General features: G+C 40.8%; 1 protein-coding gene across 1 annotated transcript in view; it reads right to left on the bottom strand.

Annotated features, from left to right (window-relative positions):
- Positions 1–21,430: 21,430 nt before the first annotated feature.
- LOC149451697 (adhesion G protein-coupled receptor A3-like) overlaps positions 21,431–25,839 on the bottom strand; it is an 892,717-nt gene continuing 888,308 nt past the window's right edge. Inside the window, exon 19 of the mRNA XM_089690279.1 lies at positions 21,431–25,498. Coding sequence (XP_089546405.1) covers positions 24,283–25,498 — 1,216 coding nt within the window. The 3' untranslated portion in view covers positions 21,431–24,282. The remainder of the gene's footprint in view (positions 25,499–25,839) is intronic.

Raw genomic sequence — 25,839 nt, 5'->3', positions numbered from 1 at the left:
TATTACTGTTTTCTCCTTTTACTCTTTATTCTGCTAAGGTTAATGGAAGACTATCGTTAGACAGAAGAACTTTATATTATACCCAGATGTTCACAATACTTTTGAAAATGTAGGCAACAAAAGTGAAATCTGTTAGCCCATTGTTGGGCTCCCTTTGGTGCAAACTACAGCCAGATCCCATGAGCTATAATCACACTTGTGAACGATGAAAGAAGGGAGTAGTCCACGTAGTTGTATGCCAAGATTTTTTTCTTATTTTAATTGGCTAAGAAGCAATCAGCGGCAATTATACTTGCTGAAAACTGTTGTTCAAAGCAGACGTGAAATGTGACAGGTGTGCAGAGAAAAGGCATGAAGAGGGCAAATGACTATTGGCTGTGGTTTCCTATCTTGGACAGTCTCTCCAGAACATGTGACAATTACTTTTTCTTGCCTACTGTTCTGTTGACAACTGCAAAATGTTGGATTACTCAACACTTTTCAGCCTGGGACAATGGTCTTCAGGGCAAATGGATAGGGTGAGGTTCCTCAGTGGTGACAACCAGCATTGAAGACCTGAATAAAACTCCACCATGCATGTTCACCTTAAATCCGTGCAGAGGGTGCATGGCCAATGGAATCTGAAACTGCAAAAATGGCAAGCACATCAGGAGTTAAAGACCTCAAATCTTTACTGAGGTCTTAGTAGTAATGACAACATAATTTGAACAAACAAAATTAATAAATTGCTGACATTTCAGGGACACTATGATTTCTTTTTGCCAAGGAGAGATAACATGAAACCCCCCCCCCCCAGAAATGTACCTAAGACACCCCCAGAAGCTTGTGCCATTTAAGGGCTGATGAGGGAAATATGCACTTATTGATCTTGAAATATAAAAAGAACTCACCCCTTCCCTTTAGGAAAAGTGCAGTTTGTGTTCCAGATGCAGGATGCTGGCTTCACTGTGCATGCCCATGTGTTCCATGGGAAGAACCACTTACATTTTGTTTAAAACTGAACAGGTATTTTTCCATGGCATCGATAACATCCTCAAAACTTTCATAAAATCTTGATATCATTTAAAGGTTGAGTTCACTTCTGTGATTATGTTACGTGTTACCCCCATATTTAGGGAGTAACATGTTTAGCATGCACCCCCTCTGATTGCAGTTGTAATGCTCCACAGGATTAAAAAAAAAGTTGGGTAAAATCTACATAAAGAACAGAATGCAAAGATTTCAAATCTCGTAAACCCATATTTTATTCACAATAGAACATAGAAAACGTATAAAATGTTTAAACTTTGAAAATGTACCATTTTAAGAAAAAACTAAGTTGGGACAGGGCAACAAAAAGCTGTCAAAGTAAGATGATTGGGAATAAAAAAGGGCATCTTAGAAAGTCGGAGTGTTTCAGAACTAAAGCTAGGCAGAGGTTCACCAGTCTGTGAAAAGCTGCATCTAAAAAAATGTCAAACAATTTCAGAATAATGCTGGGACAGGGACATGTTTACCACGGTGCAGCATCCTGTCTACTTTTAACAACCCTCTGTAAACGTCTGGGAAAGGAGACCAGTTGCTGGAATTTTGGGAGAGGAAAGTTGTCCCATTCTTGCCTGAGTATATGTTGCTCTAAAACATGGATATATCTTTTAGCATTAATGGTGCCTTTCCAGATGCACAAGCTGCCAATTCTATACCCACTAATGCATCCCATACAGAGATGCAGGCTTTTTAAGTGCAGATAACAAGCCAAAAGGTCCTGCTCCTCTTTAGTCTGGAGCACCCGGTGCCCATGGTTGCCCAAAAGAAAGTCATATTTCTATGCGTCTGACCACAGAACAGTTTTCCACTTTGCAACAGACCATTTTAAATGAGGTTTGGCCCAGAAAAGACAGCTGTGTTTCTGGATCATATTCAGATATGGCTTCCTCTTTGTATAATAGAGCTTTAACTTGCATTTTTGGATGGCATGGTGGACTGTGTTCACTGAATTATTCCTGAGCCCATGCAGTGATGTTGATCAGAATCATGCCTGTTTGCAGTGCTGCTTGAGGGCCCGAAGATCACGGGCATCTAATACTAAGTTTTGATCTTGTCCCTTGTGCACAGGGATTTCTCCAGATTCTTGGAATCATTTGATAATATTAAGTACTGTAGATGATATATTTAAAGTCTTTGCAATTTTACATTGAGGAACATTATTCTGAAATTGTTTGACAATTTTTAGACACAGCTTTTCACATTGGTTCATTGGTGAACCTGTGCTCATCTTTAATTTTGAGACACTCTGACTCTCTAAGATGTCCATTTTATACCCAGTCATATTACTGACGTTGCCAATTAACCTACAGTAATTAGTTGCAAAATGTTCTTCCAGCTCTTCCTTGTTTGTACCATTTACTTTGCCAGCTTTTTGTTGCCATGTCCCAACTTTTTTGAGACATTTTGCTGCTATCAATTTCAAAATTATCTTATCTTTTTCCTAAAATAGTACATTTTCAAAGTTTTCTATTTTCTGTTGTGAATAAAATATGGGTTTATGAGATTTGAAAATCATTGCATTCTGTTTTTAACGCAGGTTTTACAGAGCATCCCAACTTTTTCCAGTTGGGGGTTGTAGTAAATTGCTTTTATGTCAAAAAACTGTACAAGTTGTCATGGCCCATAAGCCTCAAATCTCAATGTGTTTCGTTGAACTTTCCATCAACTTCATCAGCAGGAGTAATTTGTAGATGCTAAATTCTATAATCTAGAAACAAAGGGAATACTATTTCAACATTTGTACAAAAATTTTTACATGTATTGCTGGCTGGAGGAGGGAAATCCCTTTTCTATCACATAGCCAACATATGATATATTCAAACGGTTGCACGGTAACATCACCATATACAGTAAGCCCACCTAGCACCGTACTGTGGATCGAGGAAGGGCAAGGCTAGTATTCCCTATGAGGCCTGGCATTTCTGTGGGCAGCACACTGGAGGGGGGAGATACTTACATGGTGGTGGAGGGAAGAGGTTTCTATTTTGGGGCACATGTACAGTAAGTGAAGGAAGGCATTAAAGGACAGGCAAACAGGGAGGGACAATTAGTTAAAGATAATCCATTTTCTTTAAAACAGGCTGGCTATAGTCTGGGAATTGGAAGTATGAATATCCCATTTACTTTATTTTATATTTAATATCTAGATATGAATGGATACTGATTGATTGACAAACATCCCTGAACTGGATATGTACTGTAGATATCTCCATTAGGACCCACTAAGTTTTTGGCTGTTCTCCATGACATAGATCCTATTGTGCTAAACTCTCTTATTTAAAGGTGGACAGCATAAATTATGCCCTTCTTTGCTAATTTGACATATCTGAAGCACATTTTGAGTGTTGCTTATACATTTCAGGGAACTACCACCTATGGGGAGGAAAACTTGTTGAGAACTTGAATTTTTTTTTATTGTGTTTGTGACATTTTTATATAAGAATATTTTGTATAACAAAGGATATCAATATTTTATGAAAGTTTTGAAGATGTTATTGGTACCATGGAAAAATCCCTTTTCTATTTTAAACACAATGTAAGTGCTTTTTTTTCTATTTCTGTGAGGCATGTAGATACCGGGAATATGTTAAAGTTTAGGGCTCTCCATGCCAAAAATATTATCATGTGTTCCATGGGCTGGAGATTATGTGAACAGCCAAAACAGGAAATTATGTTCTTGCAAGGCAACTCTTCCTGAGAGGTTGCATTACCTCATATTGGTGCTCAGCAAGAGACTTACTCTTGTTTAAAGCAAAAGAAAACAAAGAAAAAATATGAAAACATAGATTGTATATAGCGCAATTGAAAGTAGAAGCCTGAGGATCCAAATAAAAATGAAAATAACGGTTTGAAAAATAATTTAAAAATAAAAAAACTAAAGGGGATATCTAACAAATAAGGACGTCAGGAAAAAAAATTACCAGGACTGCCATAGGCAGGTTAGCCACACCTTTCTTTGTGAACCTTCATATTTCCCTTACCATTATATTGCAGCCACACCCACTTGTGACAACAATAGATCAATGATATTTTTAGGACTTGGAAGGGCAGTCTCCTCGAACTTGAAAACGTGTACAATTTTTAAACTCCATGTTCTCTACTATTGCGTTTAATCCAGTTATTTGTCCAAGCAAGATCACATTTCTGGATGTGGAAGTTTCAGTTGGGGTCAATGGACAACTAGTGATCAATCTGTTTTCAAAATTTGCAGATTGAGATATGCTCCTAATTTTTTTTCAACTTCTTATCCCCATCTATTTTCACTGTTATATACTATCCCTTTTCTAATCTTTTCTTCTTTATTATTTTAAGCAAGAGTAAGTCTCTTGCTAACTACCAACATGAAGTAATGCATGCCTTCAGAAAGACTTGCCTTGCCATCATGTTACTTCCAGTTTTGGCAGTTGTTTTTTTCCAGCTCATAGAATGCATGGGCATGTGCATTGAAGCCAACTTCTCTATCCTGAGTGTGGAGCACAAAAGGTACTTTTACTAAGGGGAGATGAGTCCGTTTTGTAAATCCTGCAAAATTAGCAAATATATATTTCTTCCATTACATGGTGAGAGTTGTAGCCCTTGAGTGGTATGGGCTTTAGGTGGGCACCATGCTATCTCACTTGAGAAGACTGGATCCAGTATTGGAAAATCCCAGGTACACAGGTAGAGTGTGTCTCAGTTATTGGTGGGTATATACATGTGTTTTTCGCTGGTATTCACAGTTGGGTGTCACCTTTACAAAGGTGGCCTAGTGTCTCCAAAACATTGATAGTTTTGTGACTTCTTTTGTTCAAGCTATGATGCTCACAACTAAGATCTCCGTGAACATTTACAATCTGAAATACTGGTGTGCTGACAATTTCTGCTTTTTTGCAATAAAGACATGACAACAGCTCTTTACTCTCACCTGTCTATCTGAAACAGAAGGAAGCTTTGGTGTTTGTGTTCTTCATAGAAAAATATTATTGATGTTAAAAGAACTGCTCTTCTGTCACACTATTTGATGAGGCTCTATCTGAGAAAAACTGGTTGGTTGACATAGGTAAGCCAGTTAATTTTCATCACTAATTAATAAGGCTTAAAGTGTTACTACACCCAGGACCCTGCATTCACTATATCTGGTCCCCCACAGTACACGCAACATGGAAATGCAATTTTTTTAGTAAATATAAACTGTAAATACCTTTTCTCATCAGCAGTTAGAGCAGTCTTGTGATTTCAGCAGAGCACTAGTTAAAGCATGTAGGAGGAGTTTTCTGCTCTAGGAGGAAGTGAAAGCTCTGATCCTCTGTCTGGACAGTGCAAATTAGCCATGTGCTGATCACATGCACTCTCCCAAGAAAACAAAAAAACCTCTCTAGCAATACACACCAAACTGAGCATGTGCATGTGACTATGGATTCAGTCTGTATCAAGAGGTCATTTCAACAAAAGGATGGGCAGAGAAGAAAGGAGCAAACGGCCTTTTTACACAATGCAGAGGATTAACCCCTTAGGTTCCACAGTGAGTATAACAAGCATGCTTTACTGCATATACAGACTGATTTTACTGATGTGATTTTAGTAACACTTTTAAAGAGTGAAACTGAATAACAAGTGAAACATTTTAACTTTTAGACATGATACTCCGTTTACTTTACCTCTGCTGCGTCCAGATTTCAGAGCGATCCTCATATGTTGAATTGGGAAGGTTACTTCTTAAAGGCTTCCTTTCTCTGTTGCTGTATTACCAGTCAGATTAAGACTTCCAATGCTGATTTCACTCTTTTTGAAAAACTTTCTAGCATTGGCTCTTTAATAAATGAGGCTTTCTGTATACAAGGTTCCTACATTGCGTGTGTTTTGGAATACATTACAACCAGGTAATTAAAAGGGGCTCCCACCAGATTACTGATAAACCTTAGGAGGGTGATTGGTATGCTAGAGCAATGCCTGCATGGAAAAAATGAACCACACAGCACTTAATGTGCATTTCAATTTTGTCTGGCATTTGCTTTAGTGCCAGTTGTCACATTTTATGTGCCAATGGATAGGGGTTGCTTTACTAAAGGAAAATAGACTGTGCAGTTTGTAAGTGCAGTTGCTCCAGAGCTTTTTAAATGATGGGAAGCTCTGCTAAATTCCATCATCCAATCATGCAAAATCAAAATTCTGTTTGTTTTTTTTTAATTTTCCTTGCATGGAATTAGGTATTCTTTGCAGAATGAAACTTCTTTTCATTTGCTAAGCTCTGGAGAAAATGTCCTTGCAAAGTGCACAGTCTATTTGCCTTTAGTAAATCCACCCCATAGACACATACTACACGAGGCAGGCAGAGTAAGACTGGGCCATTAGAACCTGCCATCAGAAAAATGCAGCTGATGAGTTTGTTACTTTCGAGGCCTCCAGCACACTTCTGTACCCTTCCCTCACTGAACTTGCCCCATCGCCACCAACCTCTGCAGTTACTGTGCCACTTCCTTATTGCTTGCTGCAGTTCCTCTGGTGCCAGTGAGCTAGGCGGGAATGTACACTGTGGACAGCCTGACGAGGGCAGAAAATCACCTGCTCAGGAAAGATGTCCTCCCCTGCCTCACTGCTGAGTCCGCGAGCCGATACCTGTACACCGAAGGTCTTGGGCAACACAGCCGGGAGTGGTCTGTCAATATGTCTATAGCCCCCCGCAGCACTACCTCTCCCTCTGGCTGCTGCCGGGCAGCAGAAGGAAGGGGAACATGAAGCAGAGGGGCGGTATTTGCTGGAAGCCTGGAACTAATAGGCTGTAATTTCTTCCTGCAGCCACTGAAAGCTGGTAATAGGGAGAGGAGGAGAAGATAGCTTTTAGTGGTTGCAGGAAGATTCAATACTGCCGATTGGCTCTAGCAAATGCTGCCCCTGTGCGGGTGTGACAAGGAGGCCACACGGCCCCAGAGCATGGGGATGGTGGCGTTTCTTTCAATGCGGAGCCTGGGGCACATGCTTCCCCCCTAGTTCGGCCCTGGGCCTAGGTGGTTGGATTATTACCCCATGATGTTTTTTATTAGCCATGTATTTTTCTTTGCACTTTGATGATGAGATCTCGAGAGACCCTGAAATTTCAGTGATTGGAAACAAATCAGTGAAGTTCCTTTGTTGTAGATTAGTGGCAAGTAGTTGCAATGTTTTATACTTGGATCATAGTGCTCACTCACAATTTGCTGGCTTTGTGAGATATTTTGTTCATATTGTATACACAGAGTATAATGTTTATAATGCATATTGGTCAGTATAAAGCACATGTATCAGATGTATTGTAGTATGCACCATGATGTGAAAGCACATCAAACATTTCCTTGATAGGTTCAGAGTCAACTCCCAACATTGCCTGCGATCAGCAGATTGTCGGTGTAGTGTCAAGCTTTTTACCCATATTCCGATACAGACTTTTTGTTCTAAAACTAGAGGAAGAATGAATGAACTTTGAGTGTGCTCGCAGCCCATTTAAACTACCGGTACGTCTGCCACGGTGGCAGGTGGTACTTGTAGTTTTTTCATTAACAAATCTCTGTAAATTAATGACATCTCTGTGTGGGCAGAGTCCATCACATCGGCTCTGTTCTAAAAAAATTACAGCAGGTGTGGGGGCAAAAAGAGAGAGGACCTTTGGTGGTGGGAGGCGGCTGCATAGGAGCATGTTACACCCTAAATATGGGTGTAACATGTAACATACTCCTAAAGGTTAACTTATCTTTTAAGGACTGTGATGAGTTAAATTATACGATTGAAAGCATAATGCTGGCAGTGACAACCGTACATCTTTGTCTTTTAACATAAAATCTGCTAATCCTTTTTTTTTTTTTTTAATTTTGTTTATATACTTTAATAAGATGAAGAGGAGGAAGCAGTTAATCAATGGAAGATGTGTTTATCATACTGCAAAGGAAGTCAGAACTGCTATATAAGGATTGGCTGCCACCTCCAGGACAAAATAGTCATATTTTGACTTAACATGAAATCCTTTTCTTGAAGTACATTTAACAAAGAATCCACAGGAAAAAATGCTGCTCGCCTAAACAGACACACAAAAAACAACAATTTCTCCCAAGGGCTTTATTGCAGCACCTTAGAATGTATATATGACACATAGACTAAGGCCTCATGCACAGAGGACACAGGTTTTTGCAGCCCAACTTTTAGGGGCGACAGGCGTTTTTTTTTTTTACAGCCTCCAAACGTCCCACTATATTATCCTATGTGTCCATGCACACATAGACTTTTAGAAGCTTTTAGTGGCAGAGGCTTTTAGAAGCTGTAACCCCCCCCCCCTTGCTAGTGCATCCAGGAGCAGCTGCATTGTGGCAGAAAAAAGCGATTGTTGTGTCTAAATGCACCTAAATGCCTGTTAACTCTAGGCGCGGTAATTCATTTCAATGGCCAGAATAAATTATTATTCTGGCCAATGAAATTAATTAAGGCCAATCACTTGATGCTTGTAAAGCACTTAAGCGCTTGTAAATGCGTTAGACACTTTTACAAGCGTCAGATATTTTTTCTGCCAAAATGCTGCTGCCAAGAGGAGGAGTGTTTTTAAAATGTCCCGTGCTGTGTGCATGAGGCCTAAATGTCATAACATTCAAAAAAGTTTTTATTATTCCAAAAATTAAAATGCATGCTATTTAAAATATGAGCTCTGGTATAGACTCGCCTACCATTTTATTAGGTACACCTGTTCAATTGCTTGGTAACACAAATTACTAATCAGCCAATCACATGGCAGCAATTCAATGCATTTAGGCATCTAGACATGGTGAAGACGACTTGCTGAAGTTCAAAATGAGCATCAGAATGGGTAAGACCCCTTTCTTTAAGTGACTTTGAACATGGCATGGTTGTTGCTGCCAGACGGGCTGGTCTGAGTATTTTGAAAACTGCTGATCTACTGGGATTTTCATGCACAACCATCTCTAGTGTTTACAATGAATGATTAAAAAAAATATCCAGCGAGAGGTAGTTGTGTGGACGCAAATGCCTTGTTGATGTCAGAGGTCAGAGGAGAATGGCAGACTGGTTTGAGATAACAGAAAGGCAACAGTAACTCATGGAAAAATTCCTGAGAGATTTTGGTCCATATTAACAACACCTTGTTGAATCTATGCCACAAAGAATGAAGGCAGTTCTGAAGGCAAAAGAGGGCCCAACCCTGTACTAGCAATGTGTACCTAATAAAGTGGACAGTGAGTGTATATATCCCCAATATAACATCAATATTATCCTGATGAAGATTGTGAGTTTTACAATTGAAACGCGTTGGAGTTCTTTCTGGCAGGATCATCATTTGGAAATTCCTTTGTATACTGTGATTTTTGCCTGCCAGTGCTAAGGATATTATTGATATTATATTGGGGATATATATACCAGAGCTCATTTTTAAATAGCATGTGTCTTAATTTTTTGAATAATGAAAACGTTTTTGAATTTTTGACTTTTGATCTAAGTGTCTGATATACATTGTAAAGTGCTGCAATAAAACCCTTGGGAGAAATTGTCCTTTCTGTGTTCTTGAAGTACATTAAGGGTCACAGGATAAAGTACATTGCCATCAGAATATTGGACAAACAAAGCTGTAAGGACAGCCTAGTATAAAACCTCCCACTGCCAGTATGCCACAGTTTTTTTGCTAGTGTCCTTGGAGAATGGACAATTCTCCAGTAAGAAGAAAATCCTTCTATTGTTATCAAGATCTTTTTCTTCTAACTTGTTGTTGCAGAGCCAGAAGGGGCTCATTGTTATGCTTTCCAGGAGGGCTGATGTTCCGCTTTGCCTCAGATGCTGTACCTAAAAAAAAAAAAGTGGGCTGGCCTGTATGTGTCCTAAGCACTATGCTCTGCCGAAGGTGCACACCTAGACATCTATGTGTACCGTGCGAGTCAGCCATAGAGTGCTTTACAGGTCAAATGCCCCTGTGCACCCATCTGGTGGAACATTGTCCCCGAACCCACCCAAGTGGAGAAGACAAGTAGAAGCTGCATGCTCCCTGAATCCTACCTCATCTTTTCTAATGTGTCTGTATGGGAACTGCAAGGCTTCTCAGGACCTCAGCTGCAGTCAGTTTGGGCTTTGTGTACAGGGAGCTTGATGGTGCTTACATTGCTCTGGTTCTTCCCCTAAGGGGAAGTAGTGTCTTTCTACTGTAGCCATGTTGACTCTTTGACCCTACTGCTCCTACCTCAATATCCTCTGGGGGCTCCCACTGCACATGCCATTTTCCAGTGCACGAGTGGACTTTGCCTTCCTCCTCTGACTATGTGCCACTTTCACGAAATCTGGACATTCACAAAGGCTTTCTACTACCTTACATTGACCTGATCACAGGTAGCATTAACCCTTCTTGCTCCAATATTGGTTTATGAATACCCCTTGCAGGCGATCCCTCACTTGTGTGTCCAATCTCCCGAAAGCAGCAACAAAACACAGTGTACCTGAATTACTTCATTCATTAATCTCTTAAGGTATGATTAAAAAATTATGATTTGCCAATACTGATTTGTGGTAATGCACTACGGTGTATATGCCATTGTGTCATATATAACATGTGAATGGCAGATGCCATAAAATAAGTTTGGAAATTCCAACTTTTGAAAAATGTCTGTTGCAAGACAAACTGAATAGAATTTTGTATTGCTGATGATAATATACCTTTTGAATTTTAAAGGATGTAGAGTAAATGTAATCCATATTACATGTTCGGCAAAATCCTTTAGACCACATTTCTTTTTACCTTCTATTTTATCCATATGGAAAGCGCATTTTGCTGAAAACCATACAAAAAATGCAGCACTTAGGATTTTTTTTTTATCAACACAGAGGTGTGAAATGGTCCTTACATGTATCTTTGCCAGCAGCAAGATAAGCAGGCTGAGAGCCAGTTGATTGACAGGTGTGGATAACTGCAAAAATGGTGAAAAATGGAGACTAGGAAAATAAGTGTGTGTGTGTGTAGAGAGACAGACACATTTCATTTCCTAGTCTCCGTTTTTCACCATTTTTACAGTGTTTTTTTTTTATGGTTATCAGTTTTCTGAGTGTTTGTATATTTGTCTACACATATCCTTTAAAATGGGACAGCACCCAATTTCTGTTATCTGTATAGGCGTCATAAATCCATCCTCTTTAATAATTTGACATTCCTACTAATCCTTTCAATTGTGTTTTTAAAGCTTCTATTGAAACCCCAATTTTATATTACTTGATATGCAGAAGTACTTGTCAAGGCACAATGAGCAACTGGACAAGTAGCTGGATAGTGTATGCTTTAAACAGGTCCTACAAAGGATTTTTTAATTTACAGGTAATTTTCTTCTATCATACATCATACTCAGAAATACTTTATTTTTGTTTCACTTTAAGGACCCATCAATTGCTTTGTGATTTTTGATGCATATGTTTTCTTGAGATATAGCACTGTGTGTTAAAACATACATTTTACCTTTTGTTACGGCAACGCATAAGTATAAAGCCAGTCTTAGTGACTTCTATCGAGCTAAAAACAGCTGGCCTAAAAAACTTTATGCAACGAGAAGCTGGTGTACCGAAACTTCCAAGAAATAATAAAGGGGCTTCATATAGCTCCAAGTAGATATATCGACAAGAATATGGTCAGTGAATGCTTTACAACCGGTCAAAGTACATGATCACAGTTGCTTGTCTTGTACTATCAAATGCAACATTAATACATTAATAAAGATAGAAAAAAAACCTTTTGTTTATGATTTAAACTGTATGGTATCTATATAGAGGGAATTAGTTTAGTTCAATGTTTGTGGCAATGTTTCCCAAACCAGTCCTTAAGGACCCTTTCACAGGAGCAGACCAATAGGGTCTGCCTGTCCGATTTTCAGGCCAACCTGATCGGTCCATCTATAGACTTCTATGAACCGGCGGGTGTCAACGGACAATAGTCTGCTGACATGCGAGGGCATCCGATCCGATCCTGTACGCCAAAAACAGATAGGTGGCCCATTTCCATCCGACTGTCCCATTGAATAAGGCAGTGTCTGTGTCTGCTATGCAGCAGCAGAGTGGACAGAGACCTGTCATCCATCTGTAAGGGTGTGGAGGCATGAAATACTGGTGTGTAATGTTAAACTGTAATATGCCTGCAATATGCTCTTTGGTCAGTAGATGGTAGCGAAGTACAAGAATCGATTTTGTAGTGACTTTTGCTAAGACAAGATAAATGCTTATTTACCCTATAAAGTTTAATGAATACTAATTTAGGGGCCGAGTAGGACCCTCAGAAGGATCATAGTGAACTGTAAATGCAGGTTTGAGGCTGCAATTAAGAAATGACTGCATCACAAACTCTATGGGAAGGGGAGGAGTTCCAGGGCAGAGGAGGAAGTGACAGGGAGTCTGGGTCTGGCTGATGTATGTTGAGGACGTCTGGAGAATCTGTGTGGGGCCTGGAAGAGGATTTACGGCTCACAGTGGAATCTGGCGACGGCACCTAGGGAAGATTCACCACAATGAGACCAGGAAACAAGTGACTGGTCCGGTTCTGGAGTGGATCAGGAAAAAGCACCAAGAGCCTGCCAGGGAACTGTAAGTGCGGCTTTGTCACAGCACATCGCACCACACGTGGTCAGTGACATTTTGGATATACCAGAAAGTTACAAGAGACACACTCCACTTTCCTTTGGATTACAAATAGTATTGCGCAATACTTAGGGTGCACCCCAACGTTATATCTTGCTCAGGAACATTCAGGCGCAGCCAGGCTGCTTTCTGGACATTGGGGAAACGTCCGCAAGTACGGGGTTAGTGTTAGACAGTATTATTCTTACTGTATGGTTATGCACTGTTATCATTCTGTTTACGTATGCTCAACTACATGATCACTATAACTGTTCAGTAAACGTAATTGTTTTAAAAGAACCGCTGTCTGTGTCTGTGTGGCATCGTGTACCCTCTGAATCTGTGGGCTCAACCCTCGGTCTTCCTTCACATCTGCTCAGCGGGGTCCAACAGAGAGATCCCCCGCTGAACAAGGTGGATCATGCTGACAGATCCGTTCCGTCTGAAAGGGGCCTAAATGCCACCAATCAGTGTTATCCTCATATAGACAACAGCTCAGTCACTCAGCAATGTGTTATTTGTGAAAGGACTGTCTGTCCTCTGATTAGAAAGCACTGATTTAGGGGTAACCGGTCTTTTTAAGAGACTCAAACACCACCACACTTTGACCAATACCTACTAGTATAAAGATGTTGGCACATGTTTTGTTTACAATGGGTAAGCAAAATATGCGGCCCATCAGCACCAAGGCCCAGCCACCGAGAGGCAGCGTACAAGGCACCAAGGAGTTAAAGTGAACTTTTGTCATTCTTGCACAACTAAGCAGCTGCAGGTTTGTGCACTTAGCTTTGAATTTGGCAAAACCTTCTGATTGGTTCATTGACCAATCAAATTCTCCCTTTCATTTATGTTTTCAGCACAATAAGGGAGAGTGAAATGGACAATTTTGTTGCTCTGTTTGCAGCTACTGCTAAAATAAAATGAGTATTTTCTGTAAAATCCTTTTCTTTGGAATTCATTAAGGGACCCAGGATTCAGAGACAATTGAGTTATACTGCTGCCTACAAGAGGATTTGGACACTAGCAAACGATTGAAGGGTCTGGTATAACCTCTTCTACTCCCAGAATGCCTCTTTTATGTAGAAAAGAAGTGCTAAGTGTAAGATCACAAACACAAAGTAGTCAATGAACTCCAAGAAATAGATTTTATAGTAACTAAAAAAAATTCAATTTTCTTCTCATTTTTTAAGGGACACAGTATTCAGAGACAGTTGGAACATCCAAAAACAGTCCAAGGTTTAGGTCTAGCCAACAATAACAGAGTACTATGAGACCCACATAACACAAAGGAATTGGGGCAGCCTGCAGCTCAAAGTGCTGCCTGAAGGACCTTACACCAAGGCCAGATCTAGCCTGTCTGATATGGGGGTGCAGTAAAAAAAAATGTCTGGGGGGAGAAGAGAATGCAGTTCAGCAGGGAAATGCATAGGAGTCAGTAAGGCAGTGTAAAGGAGGTCAGCAGTTTGTAGGGCAGTGTACAGTGTACAATATTTGGCAATTTCTGCCTAGTAGTGCTTTTTTATTTATTGTCAAATTATCTGTGTTGTCACACTTTGATGTTCATTCAATAGCATTTTTAGTCCCAAATTTAGAGACTTGAGCACGTTATTTCTATTCATATTTATTTATTATTTTATTGCTCCGTGGTCACCTATCACGTTCTTGATGCACATATATGTGGAAGGACTTTGGTTGGTCCTATGTTTTGAATTTAGTCAGGTTTCATCCTGATATTCTTATCGTTTATTTGTAAAGGCACCATTTATGCCAGTTGTTAGTCCTGTTTCACTGCACAGTTGTGGACATTATTTATGCCAAGTCTCCATCACCTTGTGATTTTGGGGACCATTGTTTTAGGGACACGTGCATTTTTTGCACTATTTCCTTTTACATGCATTCATATATTTGTTTGTTTTTTTCCATATGGGTGTAGATTTTGCATATGATTGCACGTGATTGCACGTTAATATTAGATGTATATACATCTCACACAGTGGACTGTATAAGAGGCTTATTTATTTATGTGTTTAATTCTTTATTGAGTATATATAGTATATAGGTAATTGTGTGGGAGCGCAGCTCCATTTTTTTCTCTTTCTTTGCCATTCTATCCAGGTGTATAGCCAGGTGACAGCAGCTTGCCAATCTTAGGATATTAGTGTATTCTGAGTAGCGCAGGTGGTTCATATATCATTTTAACAAATGAGCATGGTCACTCTTCATGTATAGCTTAACAGAAGAGGGTATATTATGAAAAAGAAATTGTAATGGAGTGCCGGTGACTGGTTGAAGAGTAGTCTTTTTAATTCAAGGGGTAATTGTCTCCCAAAAACCCCTGAATTAGGGCAAGACCACCAAATGTGGAAGAAAGTGCTCTGTTGACCATATCCCCTCCAGCACCTAGGATCAGCAGTTGGATAGATCTGAGCCATGTGGGAGAGGGTTTTATACCACCTACTAAGGAATTTGTTAGAGGATTCCTGGATACAAGTGCTAATGAAGGATGCACGTGTTAATTCATTAACTTTCTGAATTGGTGGGGGGGATTCTACAATGAGTTTCGTCTCCCACTCTCTGATATACACTTCTCAAAAAAAATTAAAGGAACACTGAAATGATCAGATCTCAATATGGAAAAATATGCTGGATATTATACTGATATGGACTGGGCAATGGGTTAGGAACGTAAGGATGCCCATCGTTTGATGGAAATGAAAATTATCAACCTACAAAGGACTAAAGTCTAAGACACCCCGAAAATCAAATAAAAAAAATTATGCAGCAGGCTAGTCCATTTTGCTGAACTTTAATTGCAGCAACTTAAAATGGTACTCCGTAGTTTGTATGGCCCTCACATGCTTGTATGCATGCCTGAGAATATCAGGACATGCTCCTAATGAGACGATGTATGGTGTCCTGGGGTATTTCCTCCCAGATCTGAACCAGGGCATCACTGAGCTCCTGGAAAGTCTGAGATGCAACCTGGCAGCGTCGAATGGACCAAAACATGATATTCCAGAGGTGTTCTATTGGATTTAGGTCAGGCAAGCGTGGGGGCCATTCAATGGTATCAATTCCTTCATCCTTAAGGAACTGCCTGCATACTCATACACATAAGGCCGGGCATTGCCTTCCACCAGGAGGAACCCAGGACTCACTGCACCAGAATAGGGTCTGACAATGGGTCCAAGAATTTCATCCTAATACCCATTGGCAGTCAGGGTGCCATTGTCTAGCCTGTAGAGGTCTGTGCGTCCCTCAATGGATATGCCTCCCCAGACCATCACTAACCCACCACCAAAAGTCATGCTGAACAATGTTACAGGCAGTATAATGTTCTCCGCAGCTTCTCCAGACCCTTTTATGTCTGTCACATGTGCTCAGAGTGAACCTGCTCTCATCTGTGAAAAGCACAGGGAGCCAGTGTCAGACCTGCCAATTTTGGTGTTCAATGGCAAATGCCCATCGAGCTCTATGGTGCTGGGCAGTAAGCAAAGGGTCCACTAGAGGACGTTGGGCCCTCAGGCCACCCTTATGAAGTCTGTTTCTGATTGTTTGGTCACAGACATTCACACCAGTGGCCTGCTGGAGGTCATTTTGTAGGGCTCTGACAGTGCTCACCCTGTTCCTCCTTACACAAAGGAGCATATATCGGTCCTGCTGATGGGTTAAGGACTTCCTACGGCCCTTTCCAGCTCTCCTAGAGTAACTGCCTGTCTCCTGCAATCTCCTCCATGCTCTTGAGACTGGGAGAAACAGCAAACCACCTGGCAATGGCACATATTGATGTGCCATCCTAGAGGAGTTGGACTGCCTGTGCAACCTCTGTAGGGTCCAGGTATCGCCTCATGCTACCAGTGGTGATACTGACCCTAGCCAAATGCAAAACTAGTGAAAAACAGTCAGAAAAGATGAGTAGAGAAAAATATGTTGGTGGCCTCCATCTGTAAAACCATTCCTGTTTTGGGGGTTGTCTCATTGTTGCCCATCAGCTGAAGCAGCTGAAACTGATTAACACCCCCCTCTGCTACTTAACTGACCAGATCAATATCCCAGGGGTTTAATTGACTTGATGCTATACTCTGATTAAAAAGTGTTCCTTTAATTTTTTTGAGCAGTGTATTATGCGGTCGTCACTATCTGAGAACTCATTACAAGCTTGTACATATGATAGAGGAGATGTTTTGACTCTGAAAGCCCAATGCACATAGATCTGAGCATGAAAAGCGTATCCTGAGACCATAACGTGGGCACGAGTATACTAAAGAAGCCCTGTAATTGTCTGTATCTCCAAGTAGCCATCGAGAATGTCCCATACACAGAGTGCAGCGACTCAAGAGGTGGGAGTTTATCTCCAGTTGCAAACTTAGCAGAGGAGGCATCTCTGTTCAAAGGCTATGCTGTTAATGCCAGCAACCATGAAGCAGGGTGCTGACTGTTCCTTGCAATAGAAGATCTGCTTGATCTGGATCTGAGTCCTTGGAATGTCAGAATGTCTGCTAGCAGTTTGACCAGGTCAGAGTACCATATCTGACTGGGTCAATGGAACTAGAAGTATCAATGGAATGCTTTCTATGTTTATCCTGTTGTGTTTTGCTGCTTTGGGGATGGAGAAGAGTTTTGGGGGAATTATGTTCTTCTCCAACCTCCATGGGCGTCACCAGGGGAGCAGTTGTCTGATTGGACAATGTGTCTCCCAGTGACCTGCCATGGGCATCTTGGTTGGGGCAGTGATATAGTAATAGAAATAGTAATGCACTGCTGTGTTTTGACGTGTCTTTTGAAGTGAATAATGTAGGGAGAGGAACCTTGTTTGGCAGAGACAGAGAATTAGTGTGAGGGAAAGGTTCCAGTGCAAGGTGGGTCAAAGAAGGGGATACTGCTGCATGCTCCATATAGCTACTGATCTCCAGAGCTGCTGATGCAACTTGCTGCAAGCCTGTTAGAGCAACCACCTTCCCAGTCATCCACCCCTCCAGAAGATGCCATCTGGTAATGTAGATGTTGTCTGTGCTGTGACCTACTGTGCCTGAGATTATACCGCTGCATATCTGTGATAAGGGCTGCAATTGCCTGGTACCAGCTGACCTAGCTATACTGCTCCATCAGTCCTGTGCATTAAGGACTGTGATATCTCCCTGCTGGGACTTGAGCTGTGTCTGTATGGAGTGGTCATCATACCAGTGCGTACAAGTGTTTCTGAGCCTCTTACCGCATGTGTCCCGTATACATGTCTGCCAGGGTTCTGCACTTGTTGCAAAGCAATATTACTAGTGCTAGCATCAGTGTTCAGCAAGAAATTATTTTTCTTTTAATCTGCACTCTACTAAATACAATAATTGATAACCTTTCAAAGCCTTTGGAGTGTGCTGTTTCCTTAACTTGGTTATTATACTCCTGGCTCCAACTGTATGTGGAGTAGATGAGGAGGGACTTACAGAGGAGGAAAAACTGTAGATTAGGCTGTACTGATCAAATGGAACCAGATCATTCTTGGTTTCTGCCATAGAATCCCTGCGTCTAGAGACAAACTTGTCTAGTTTGTTGCTGTACACTGGTCCTGAAATACTTCTGGGATATATGGACTATACTCCTGGATCCAAACACTGCTTACTGAGGTAATCAGCCTGCCAATTGTTTATGTATGGAATGTGAATGTCCTACAAGGCTGGAATGTGAACTTCTGCCCAGAATAGAATCCTTTCTATCTTTCTTGCCACAGCAAGACTTCCACCTCTTTGATGACTAATTTATGCCACTGTTGTGATGTTCTCAGACTGAATCCAGACCCAATGACCTTCCATTCAGGGTGTCCAGCATTACAGAAACAACCAAATCACTTGAAGCATGTTGATTGGGATTGTTGAGATGGGATTTCTCTGTCAACCAAGTCTCCTGCATAAACAAGGTGTCTAGGGCTCCTCCCCAGCCCTTAAGGTTAGCATCTGTTGTCAGGTTTTACCAAGACATTGAGAGGATTTCCCCAACTCCAAAACAAGATTCCTGATGGAAATAATCTGGTCTTCCGTGTCGGCTACTGTAGAAACTGAACCAATTTGTCCTAATTGTGTTGTAGATGCCTGGAGTGGAAATGAGACTTGAAGGAGGCCACCAACAAGCTTAGAACTTTCATAAAGAATTACAGCTCCTGGACTGTAGAGTAGGGAATTTTGAGAGTGAGGGTGTCCAAAGTTTTTCTTGGGAAAGAAAATTTCGGGCTTGAACTGTATCAAAGATGACAACCAGATAATCCAAGTGGTGTTTCAGTTGCAGCGCTAACTTCTAAAGTGTCAGGATCCAACCAAACCTTTTAAGATCTGAATTGTCAACCTCACATTGTCCTCAGTATTTGCACTGTTTCATCTATTGGATCACCCAGATATCCAACAACGGGAATGCCATGGGAGCATATTAAGGCTAACATTGGTAATACCTTGGTAAACACTCTGGGCCAAAGACCAAATGTTAAAGCCACAAATTTTTAGTACTGGGTGCTTAAAAAGGAGGTTGAATGAATGTGCTAGAAGTATGGGGACATGCAGGTAAGCATCCTTAAGGTCCACAGAGGCTATAAAGTCTCTCTGATGCAAGGAGGCATTGACAGACCTGGTGGATCCTATGAAAAATGTTTTCTCCTAAATCTAAACATTTAAGTCCTTCAGATCCAAGATGGAGCAGATACCCTCTTCTGATTTGGTGACAGAAAAAAAGGTTGGAATATAATCCTTTAAACATTCCTGCCATGTTCAAACAATAGTGATATCTCCTTGGTTCAAGAGACCAGCATGGGGGTGAGCTAGTTTGCACACAGGGACGTTGGACAACATGAAGCAGGGAATGGCCAGAGGGCTTGCAGAATCTGGAAGCATACCTTACACCCAGGAATTCAAGATGATTGCTTACCAGCAACCCCTTCAACTTAGAAAGTGGGGACATTCCTTCATGTCAAAGAGGACTTGTCTGCAAGTTTAGGAGATTTAAGGTTTGTGAATAAACTTGATCCCTCCTTGGCTTGGGTGTGGCATTGGGAGGCTGAAGCCTGGGAGTAACAAAGGGAACTCTTTTTGCAAAGGGGAATGAGTCTTGCAAGCCTTTGAGGCTTAGGCTTTTTTTGGTGAGTACTCTTACCCCAAGTAACATCTTTTATGAGGATTTGTAAAGTGGCTCCAAGGATGTTCACCATCAAAGGCGTGCACAGCAAATGCTTTTTACACTGCTGTGTCCAGAACAACATTTCAGCCAAAGAGTTCTCTTTATATTTATTGAAAGGAGACTCATTCACTAAATGGGCAATACCAACTAACCCGTTTACACAGTAGAGTAGGACTGTTGGCATAAGCTCTATATAATGGTCAGTAAAGATAGTTGGATTTTTTTTTTTTTATAAATTTGCAAATTGTTTCCAATAATTTGTCAGTGTGATCCTTAACCCTTTTGCTTCGATGCCTTCTGACCCTTTCAGAGCGTCTAGGAGGGCGGCGGAGGTGGGAATTCGTGTCATGTGACCACTGTGATTGGCTGTCATGGCAAGTTTGCATCGGGAGCTTACCAGCTTACCAATCACCACCAGCTACTATTCTGGGAGCATGCTCTCAGCACAGTAAGTGGTTTACACAATGTTGCATATATGGAGCCATTAAGGCCCACTCACCAAGCAGCCGCATACATGCGTATGGCTGATGCCAAGGATTTAAACCCTGGTGCATCCTCATAAGATTTGATCAGTGCTTTATTAATGCAGGATGTTGCTGGATCAACAGAGGGAACGTTTTGATAAAGAATCCGTCCTGAAATGGGTGGAAGTTAAAACATTTGGGAGCAGTGAATAGTTTATCAGGAGTTTTCCATTCTATGTACAGAACACCTTCAAGTAAGACTCCTTCTCAGTCTCTTCAGCAGAAGACTAATAAGACACTACATCTTCTGGTACATCAAACATTGATTCTGGAGAGAAAGGGGTAGAAGTACGCTTACAGCCTCCACATTGGTACATAAATTCCAGCATAGCTGTGGAGAACTCTTTGCTGGATAAGGCAGAGTTAGGGGGCTAGACCAGATACAGCTAAACAAGACTGACAAGTTTATAGACTCAAGTACACAAGGCTATACACATGAGGAGTGACACTGCAGGCTGCCTCCAAACTGTTAGTTGATTGTGATTTGGAGAATCCAAATCCTCTTGCAGGTGGTAGCATAACCCAGTTGTCTCTGAATACCGTGTTCCTTGTTGAACAAGAAAAAAAATCTGATTCCTTAAAGTCACCTGTACTTCATCGTAAACTAAACCATAAGATGCTTATTACCATTATTACCCAGCAAATCTTATTTTGTGCACCTCTATGATTTATTTACACTTTTTTTTAGGTTTTGATGTAATGATTAACCAATCAACCACCAACTGGCATCCCCCTGTCCTGTGAGTGTCACTGAAGCCCTCTAATTGGGTAGTGGCTTGCTGTGGTCAGCCCTTTGTGATAAGGTGAGGGAAACTCAGGCCCCAGTAACAAAATGAAACTAAATCAAAGGTGGGCAAAGAAGAAGCTTTTCTAGGTAATACAGGTAACAGAAGGAATTTAACTGGAAAACTGCACAAGATGGACTGAACAAAACTCCACTTTCAGGAGGATAAATAATAATTACTATTTCCTACAGTACATCTTTAAGAATTCTTCTGCCCTGAGGTATTTGATAATAAACCAGCACTGTCCAAGCTCATGTTAAACACCTGTGAATTTGCTTACAAACAGTAATGGGAAAGTTGTGGAGACCAATGCTATCGCAGTGCGCAGTGTCACATACAATGGGTACTGCATGCTTTGCAAAGACATCTGAGTGAGTTTAATCAAAGTTTATAATACCTCATACGTAGGATTGTGCCACTTACACTAGTGCAGAGGTGAGTTTCTGTTGAGTCATAATGCTCTAGAGTAATACCAACATGATTTTCACAGTCTTTAACAATACTGCATTTTTTTAAACATGTAACATTGAAAAACAACAAATGGAATATCCTGACTTGCGTCATGCATATTACAACCAATACAACACTGTAGATGGAAAAGGAGACACATTAGCTATTACTTCCCTCCAACATGGAGAGAGACTAATGTTGAGTGGACAATAGGTGATTCTAGAGTGCTGGTGGCAGACATTCCGAGGCAATATCACTCCTCTACATACTGAACTGCAACTGCTATTTATAAAGATCTTATTCTGATCTACCTCTGTGCCAGAGTGGTATTTCCTTCTCCAACGTGATTAACATGGCAGACTTTAAAGGATAATAACATCTTTTTTGGTTGGGGGTTTAGCAGCAAAATGGTAGCCGTTGCAGAAATATGTTAAATCAGCATAGACAGAACTAGATAGCAGCTAAGCGTGAACATGTCAGAGAACTGAGGGTGGTTTTGTTACAAGGAGAGTAAACCAGTTCCTATTGTTCTGCATGTTTATAGGTAGAGGAAGGAACAAATCTGCTCCTTTCATTTAATACATCACAATTGATCTCAGCAGATACGTCATACTAGGGCATATTTAAAGGGAAACTATAATAGTTTTAGGAAATTTTATTTTAAAAGATATGTTCACCTTTTGCTAAAAAATAATAAATGCACATTTTTTTGCAGGTAAAAAAAATCCACATTTATGTACAGGCAAGCAGATATACTGACAGGAAGACTCCATGAACTACCACTGTGCTCCACAGCACCATGGTAGTTCATTGAGAACTACAAGCTGACAGCCACTAAGGCTGTCTGGACTTGTGGTTTCTCATTCACAGAGGACTGTGAATGAGAGATGCAGCTGGGTGGGCGGAGCCCCGCACAGCAGGGTTTTTTTGTTTTTTTTTAAATCTGACTGCTAGGGGGAGGAGAAGATCCCCCATTAGCAGTCAAAGCAAGGGAACAGGGGGGCTGGTCTATTCATAACATGTTACATGTTATACCCTGAATATGGGTGTAACATGTAATGAAAGGTGAACTTATCAGTTTGTAGACTTCCAAACTTCCAAAACAGTATTAAAGGATATTTGTTATATTTAAATTATTTGTATTACAAATAAGTTTTGTTACTTTTTTAAAATCTGCTTCCATAGCACTTACTTTAAAAAGCATGCCAGGCTTTCTAGTATGAAAGCCCAGCACTGTGTTTTGGCATTTTTTTCACATTAAATTTACTAAATAAAGGGTTATTGTCTCCATTAAGAGTGAAGGAGGGGGGAGGGGCGGTTACTGAAAGCTATTCTGTTCCATTTTGGCACAGCTGCAGAGAGCGCCAATTCTTGGATACAGCTCAAAAAGAAAATGGAAACTTTTATTTTGCAGCAGCTAACAAAATAAATAAATACAGACAATCAGACAATATATAAAACACTATAGATTCCCTTTAAAAGGGATTTCCATGAAAATGGAAAATCCTGCGTGGTTGAAACTGCTCTGTGAAGAAGAGTCCCACGTCAACCACCCTGTTGTAAAATCCCTGTTTTACTTTGTAATACATGGCAGAATGGAGTATGGCCAGATAAAATGGCAGATGTTCCCATACAGAAATGGTGCATTTTAGGCCTTTACTCCAATATTAGACATCACCTGGCACTTGCAATTACAACACCGTCATGAAAAAAAAACCTGAGAGCTGCAGGATGGGGTGATCACTCCAATAATCCTTTAAAAATCAGATTAAAAGGGCATTTACAAAAATATGTATAACAAAGAATGAAGATCATGGGCTCAATAAGGTTAAATCTATAATTTAGTTTGTGGAAGGCAAAGGTGTGGGAAATGGTGCCCCAGATGCAAACTTTTTTTTAACCCTCAATTCACAAAAATATACCAGTGAGCTCAGCCATTTTTTTAGGTCTGACCAATGCTTACCCTGCCAGTGTAATTAGAACTAATGCCATCTGAAGCACAATTCTAATTGCCTGATTTGATGGATAGTTACTATGGAATTTTTGGTTGCATTCTCCTGGAAGCTGGCTTGGTTCACAAAATGATCACTTTTTAGTCCATAGATTACATTTTTTCTTTCATTCGCATTCTTAAACAACATTGAAATACATGATTCCAATTGGAGATATATAAAATCTCAATGTGTAGGACATATTACAGAAATTATCATAATAATTTATTGTCAAGTAAACCTGAAAGTAACAACCTCCACAAAATGTATTTTCAAAGGGTGGGGGCAGGTTTGATCCCCAGAGACTGCATGGTTATCATTGGTCCTGATTGGAGAGATCACCCTCACAGCCTAAGCACAGTTTTAAAGCCTTTAATTACTAATGTCACCAGCCTGGGTGAATTTAGCTTGTATATGGAGGACCAAACCCTCCCCCACCATTCCTAAAAGCAGACACCTGATTTGGGTCAAGTTACGTTTTTAAATGCAAAACAGAAAGCTCAGGATTCAACAAAACATAAAAAAGGATATTGCCTCTTCAATCTGTATTCCACCATCATGTTCATGGTTCTTTGCAATACACTTATTATTCCTCTTAATTTTTTTTCACAATTGCGACATTGTCATCGGTTTCTTTGTATGAACAAAACAGAACCAAGCATTGTACATGTACTGGTGTGCTGTACAGACACTTAACAAGTGAAAATAAAAACATGGCGTACGTTTTTACCAGCGCAAGGAGAAATGTGTGAGCTAGGCCCAGAACTACACAGTAGTTTCGTTTCTCCACGGACCTGTTTTTATATTTCCTGTATTATCAGAACTATAGATCATGGCTTCGTGCATGCTACCCTTGGGTACCCCATTGGGATTTGTTGTGTTAAAAGGGAATGATTGTCTCCTTGGTTGCATTTCAAAGTGAGTATGGTGCACAGTATCTGAGTCAGGCATTTTGCCACAACTAAATATTGCAGTACTTGCATCACTGCTCTCCGGTTGGCTGATGGTGGGGTAATCGCTGGCTACACAACAGCCCCTTCGGTGGCCTGTGTGGCCCTCGTGCGTACTATGCGGACTGTCTGTGTGCGAGCTGTGGATACTCCCATCAATACTAGAAGGAATGTGATATGCATACTCCCTTTCTGCGGCTGACCTATGTCGACTAAAGTAGCGTGGCTTAGTTCTGCTCTTTAGACACCTATGCACGTGCATGTTTGGTCTGAAAGCACCTTCGTTATGTACATGGATGTGAGCTTCATCTTCCATTAACTGTTCACAGTGAATCTTTGCACAGCATGGCGTGACTGGTGAAAGGCAGTTTACATGATTTTGAGCGGCTTGTAAATTTGTAAGTTTGCAGTGGCCCACAGAAGGGTGATTGTACATAGGTGATTTATTAGGACAAGGTGATTCCTGAATGCAGGTTGCATGCCCCTGGGCATCTCCATTGATGTTTACTTTCTGTCGAGTTTTGGCTGGCACAGGGTATGCATTCCTTTTGGATGGACAGCAGGACCACCAACAATGCCAAACATCGTCTCGTTTTGCACAATGATGAATCAAAGTGAAGAGCCCTAGAGTTACACAGAATGCTCCATACAAACAGCTAAAAATCATATCCAGGAAATGCCCTTGAGATACAGCAAGAGCCCCAAAGGTCCATGTTGCTGTAAAAAGGAAAAGAGTGAATGCAGCAGCTCGGAGCTGAGCCTTGAATGAATGCTCATTTTCCAGCAACGACGATGAAATCATGGAGCAGGTTGCCTGGGCAACTGGCCCGGCTTCAGCCATATGACTGTGACCCATTTCTGCACCTGCCAGCCTCTGTTGCTCCTCTGTCCTTTCCTTTAATTCATACTTCCGTTCAGGATGTCGTTTCAGCTGCACGTAGGTGCAGAGGAAGTAAATACAGGTGACGAGAACAATAAATGCAACAGGACCATAGAATGCACCCAGGCTGGGCTCCCAGGCCATCCAACAGCTGTGAATAGGAGAAAAAAAAGACTTTGTTAGAACATGACAGTATGCAATAAGCATCATAAAAAAGAATACATCTACCAGCATGAAATGAAACGATTATTGGCACTGAAAAACCTAGCATATTAAAAATTGCTCTTTCTTGGTCCCTATGGTTAAACAACTCAAGATGTACAATTTAAGAATGATGAGCTGTTTACCCATTGCCAAATGCTGGATTTGTCAGTTTTCCCTCTCCCTTCCTACTTCCTCCATCTTCCATCTTCCTGTTCCCTGCCTCTTTGACCTAGTTTCCCCCTTCACCTAACAACACCCCCCACCTCTACAGTGAAGTCACCTTGTTTT

This window comes from Staurois parvus, unplaced genomic scaffold (assembly GCF_062004578.1).
Source record: "Staurois parvus isolate SC_StPar_1 unplaced genomic scaffold, SC_StPar_1.0 ptg000525l, whole genome shotgun sequence".
NCBI lineage: Eukaryota > Metazoa > Chordata > Amphibia > Anura > Ranidae > Staurois > Staurois parvus.
The sequence above is the reverse complement of the archived record's forward strand: the minus strand, read 5'-3'. Positions and strand labels throughout refer to the sequence as shown.